Source organism: Hylobates moloch, unplaced genomic scaffold, assembly GCF_009828535.3.
Source record: "Hylobates moloch isolate HMO894 unplaced genomic scaffold, HMol_V3 SCAFFOLD_15, whole genome shotgun sequence".
NCBI classification, from domain to species: domain Eukaryota; kingdom Metazoa; phylum Chordata; class Mammalia; order Primates; family Hylobatidae; genus Hylobates; species Hylobates moloch.
In genome coordinates, this window is record NW_026652290.1 from 55,988,425 (window position 1) to 55,993,590 (window position 5,166).

The following is a 5,166-nucleotide window of genomic DNA, read 5'->3' on the forward strand; positions in this document are numbered from 1 at the left end:
CCAACACAGAAAATCTTGGCATAAGAAAACATTCCTTGTGTTAAGGCACTGAGATTTTGGGGTTATCCTAGCATAACTAGACTAACTGAATGGCACAGTGACCTACTGGAGTGGTTCTCAAAATTTTCAGCCTCAGGAGTCTTTTCACTCTTAAAAATTACTGAGAAACCCAAAAAGCTTTTGTTTATGAGGGTCGTATTGGTAGACAGTTACCATACTGGAGATTATAATTGAGAAATTTTTAAAATATTTGGTAATTCACTTAAAAAGAAGAGTAAACCCATTACACACTGACACATGTATTTTATAAAAAATAATTATATATTTTAAAGAATTTAGTCAGATGAATTGCATTGTTTCACCTTTTTGCAAATCTCTTTAATGTCTGTCTTCTCTAGAAGACAGGTAGATTCCTGTATCTGCTCTCATATGTTGTTTTGCTTGAAGTACATGGAGAAAACCAGGCCTTACAGAGATATGTAGTTGAAAAGGAGGGAGTATTTTAATAGGCTTTTCAGATAATGGTGGATATTCTTCTTGATGTCACAAAAATAGACAAATGGCAGTTTCTGGAAGATTAGTTGAAATATGGAATCTGAAACCATATTAATGAACTTAACAGACTCTGTTACATTAAGTCCACTGCTTCATCTTACACTTTGACTGGATCTCTTACCCATGCCTGGTTTTATAACATCATACACTGGTTAAGTGGAAAATGTTGGCTCACTAAGTTTTGCAGATCTTCCAAATGTTGATACATCTTATTATATCATATCACCTACAATATCATCAGAATAGTTTTTAGAGTTTTGAAAAGCTATCAAGCTAATGGTGATGAATCCAAGTTTTTCCAAAATTCTGATTTTTGCTTAAAAGCTCAAATTTCAGCATTACAACAAATACTGTTGGCTGTTTTCCTTGAAAAAAGGGCTCATTTAGTTCATGTTTGATAAAACATCTGCCAAATACTCAAGTTTGAATAATCATAATATGTCTGCCAGTCATTCTTTCAAGTAAAAATTTTGTTCCATAAAAAAATCTGTTAGCTGATCCTGCAACTCAATCACACCAAGATTTTCTCACGACTGAGACTGTATGTACTTCAGTATACAGCCAGAGGGGTATTTCAGTTACACTCTAGTTTCTCCTTCTCTGACTGGTCCTATTCTATCCACTATGTTATTTGAATGCTTGCCTCATTGCCTTTGTAAAATCTTTTACTGTAGATACCATTTCTTTTTCTTCTTTGTATCTTTCATGGTATTTAGTAGTAGTTGTCACTGAATGAATAAATATCCTATTGTCCAGAATAGATAGTAAGCACCTTGAAAATAGGGACTCTATGTTATTCTTTGAATTGCTGACACCTAAGACAGTATCTTGGGCACAACAGAGTATAACTGTGGCTGTTTATGATGATAAAGTTTATTATGTATATTATATTAGGGTGGCCAATAATCTCAATCATAATTATTCTTTATCACTTTACTTTCAGTACATATTGTAGAGGTGCAGCTTTGTAGGCTAGGTTTATAGATTGGCAGGCAAAGATCCCCCTCCCCAACATGCACACACCATTACGGACTCCTAGCCAACAAAGAGACTGAATGGGAATGAGGTGGTCTCACAGAGCAGGGCTGGATGCAGCGTGCTGGTGGACAGCTTCCCCCTCAGTGAGGTGTGCTGGTGACACTGAACGATTAGTTGTAAGAAACTATCCATTTACTCTCAGCTTTACATCAACATTCTGGAATAATTATGCTCACAATCTATCTGCTTTCATTACAATGAATGTTTAGGATCCTCTAGTTCTAGAAACTCAGTATCAATAGGGCCATCCTCAACCGGGGGAAAACACCAAAGTCAGTGTTCAAGTGTCCCCCAAAACTCTTCAGGTCTCCAGTTTCCCAGGGTCCTAGAAAACCCATCCCCCCTCAAAAGTTTCACCAAAAAATATTTGCTTTAAAATTAGGCACATAGGTGAGAAATGTATATATGATAATTTTTACCATGGCAAAGGAGGCTGGGATATAGTTTAAGTTCCATGAACACCATGACAGGGAGAATTGGCTCTTATCCACTGTATAGAACAGCAATTAATTTAAAAAATCAAGCTTTGTTAATGGTGCTCTTGAGACCACTGACAGCCTAATGTTACCGGTTTTCCCTCTGTTTTGGAAAACACAGATCTAAACACAGTCCAATTACGCTTCAGTCAATTAAGCTATACGTTTATTTATACAATAGGTATAATCAAAAGTGTCTTCAGGATGATTATGAAAGTTGCATTAAAACTATATCCTAAAAAGCAGCTACCGTGAACTATTACATTACTACCAAGAATATCCTTTGATAGTAAATATTTTTTTCCTTCTAAAAGACGGGTATTACCCTTTGCATTCCTTTTTTGTGACAGATTTATTGAAATACATAGTTCACATGCAATGAAATCTACCCTTTGAAAGTGTACGATGCATTGTTTGTTATATATTTACAGAGTTGTGCAACCATCACTGCCATCTAATCTTAGAACATTTTTATCACTCAAAAGGAAATCCTATACTCATTAGCAGTCACTCCCCATTCTTCCTCCCCAAGTCCCTGGCAACCACGAATTTGCTTTCTGTCTTTATGGATTTGCCTGTTTTGGAAATTTCATATAAATGAGTTCATACAGTATGTGGCCTTTGTGTCTGGCTTCTTTTACCTGCCTTCGAGGTTCATCTATGTTGTAGCATGTATCAGTACTTTATTCCTTTTTATGACCAAATAATATTCCATTGCACAGATATACCACGTTTTGCTTATCCATTCATCAGTTGATAGACATTTGGGTGTTTACACTTTCTGGCTGTTAACAATAATGCTTCTATTGACATTGTGTACAGTTTTTATGTGGAAATGTTTTCAATTCCTTTCGGTATATACCTAGGAGTAGATTAAGTAACACTTCAAGGATTAAGTTAGTGACAGGGATGAGAATAAGTTAAATATTACATTCGTAGATTTGTTATACTACCAAGGCCAAAGGGGCATTATAAGGGGAAAAATAGTTCCCAAATAACAGTAAGAGATAAAAATCAGAATAATAGGTAATAGTCTAGAGAAATGTTTATCTTATTCTTGTTCCAGTTTAAGTAAATATTAAATATTGTACAATTACTGGGAGATATATTTTAAAGCAATAAGAAAATAATATTATAAATATGTTTGATCTTTTAAGATATAAATTTTTAGGTTCCTTTAGAGTAGAAAATAATAGCATTTAACAAAGATTCTTTTGGCTTAGTGATTTATGATTTCAGTAAATATCTCCTGCTCTGTGTACACAACCCAACTGTTATTAAAGATTCTAAACTACATTTTAACAATTCAAAGTCACTTAATATGAAGAGCATTATAGGGCTTAAAGTAGTTTCAGAACAGAAATACAGAAAGATACTTCATAAAACTGGAGAATAAGTGGTTTCTTCTTGATATGGGAGGCCAGAATCTTGAACTTTCAACTGGCAAACAACTTGCTACTTTCATCTGAGGTCAAAAAAACTAAGGCAAAACTAATGCCATTTGAGAAAGTTATGTCATTTCTCTATTCTTAATATAAAGACAGCACATTGAGAGTTAAAATAATCAGCTAGGACTTCAGTTTGAAAAAAAAGTCAAGTTTTTTTATTTTTTTTACTTTTAAATTCAAACATACAGTAAATTGCAGATGTGGAACACAAAATAACATTCCCTGCATGGTGAACATTTCTCTTCTACAGCCTAGTTGAATCTATTTTCAGTACCCATTTGGAACCAATCTTCCCAAGTTTTGAAGGATAAAAGTAGTAAGTGAAATTGCAAAGCTCACATCTAAGGTACTAGAAAAAAACCGCCATTATGTAACGGCTGCATTTTTTAAAGCCTGGTTCTGCTTACAGAATTACTTCAGTAACAATGAAAAGAGGCATGTTTTCATGTAATTTGCCTGGTTATACTTGCAGAGTACTCCATAATCTTCGGAAAAAAATTTAAAAAGACCAAAGTTTTGTGCGACCTATGGCTTTTACTTTTTATTACCAATATACAAAGTACATAAAAAATATCCATGTTTACTCTACCTTCTCTGTCTTCCTATTTCCAGATGCTTTAAGTAGGAAAGAAAAGGCAAGGCAACAAAAAATTCCATCTATTATACTGAAGGCTGACGTTTCAATGTCTCATTTGTAAACAGTCAGTAGTAAAAGTCATTAACTATCAAAAGAAAGAAAATAACTGTCACTTAAGTACCTCCTTAGTTTGTAAATGTTTTCCCACAAAGAAAAAGTAAATGTAAGGCATATATGACTACAGAAGTTAGTTACTATTTTCTTTTCATAAACCGTTTTGCTTCTTTCAAAAGCTCTTCCACATCTTCCTTCTCTTCATCTTCCTTTGCTGGTTCCCAGTCAGAATCTTCATCTGTTGGCTCATAGTCTTCCTCCTCATCATCTAGAAAGCTGTCGTTCAGGTCATACTCATTGGGTTGCCCAACATTATCATTATCTTCATCTAAAACATTTCTCACTGCAAAACCAAAGATTGGTACACAACACATCAATCGCCACTCAACCTGGGATGACAGACATCTACCTATAAAATGTCTTTCTGCACGCAGAGAATTAATTTTATTAATGCACAGCTTACCACTACAAATTTCTGGAAAGGGCACTAAAATGATGCTTTGTTATTTATTATTCTAACTTTTCCTACCATGAGGCTCCTGAAACTAAAATGATCCCTGAGATTAATAATAATGGTTCCTTAATCTCATAATCATATTCACAACATCCCATCTTCCCATGTGGTAGAATGTATTTTTGTCCCAATTATTCACTGCCCCTTCCTGTGATATGATTATACTTCCTCACTTCTCAGTGATTGCCCAAAGACATATGAGTGGAAATAGTGTGTGTCACTTCCAAAATGATGCTTTAAGACTCTTTCTCTGGTTCTGCTATTGCCATTTCCCCTCTGCCACAAGAATAGCATGTCCCAGATAGAGGCTGATCCCTCAGTCTGGATTCCAGGATGAGAATACACATGGCACAGGGCCACAGCCAATTCACAGCTGCAATAAGGAGAAATACACTTAAATAAGTGTATTTATTGTTATAAGGCACTGAAATTTAGAAATGTTTG

General features: G+C 34.8%; 1 protein-coding gene across 4 annotated transcripts in view; it reads right to left on the reverse strand.

Annotated features, from left to right (window-relative positions):
• Window positions 1-2,218: 2,218 nt before the first annotated feature.
• Window positions 2,219-5,166, reverse strand: part of APLF (aprataxin and PNKP like factor) — a 117,349-nt gene continuing 114,401 nt past the window's right edge. For 2 of the 4 annotated variants that reach the window (XM_058428944.1, XM_058428943.1), the window contains one exon: window positions 3,673-4,551. In XM_058428944.1, the coding sequence (XP_058284927.1) occupies window positions 4,349-4,551 (203 nt within the window). In that variant the 3' untranslated portion in view covers window positions 3,673-4,348. Of the gene's footprint in view, window positions 4,552-5,166 lie in introns of all 4 variants that reach the window. The other 2 variants (XM_032177740.1, XM_058428945.1) reach the window with 2 other exon arrangements.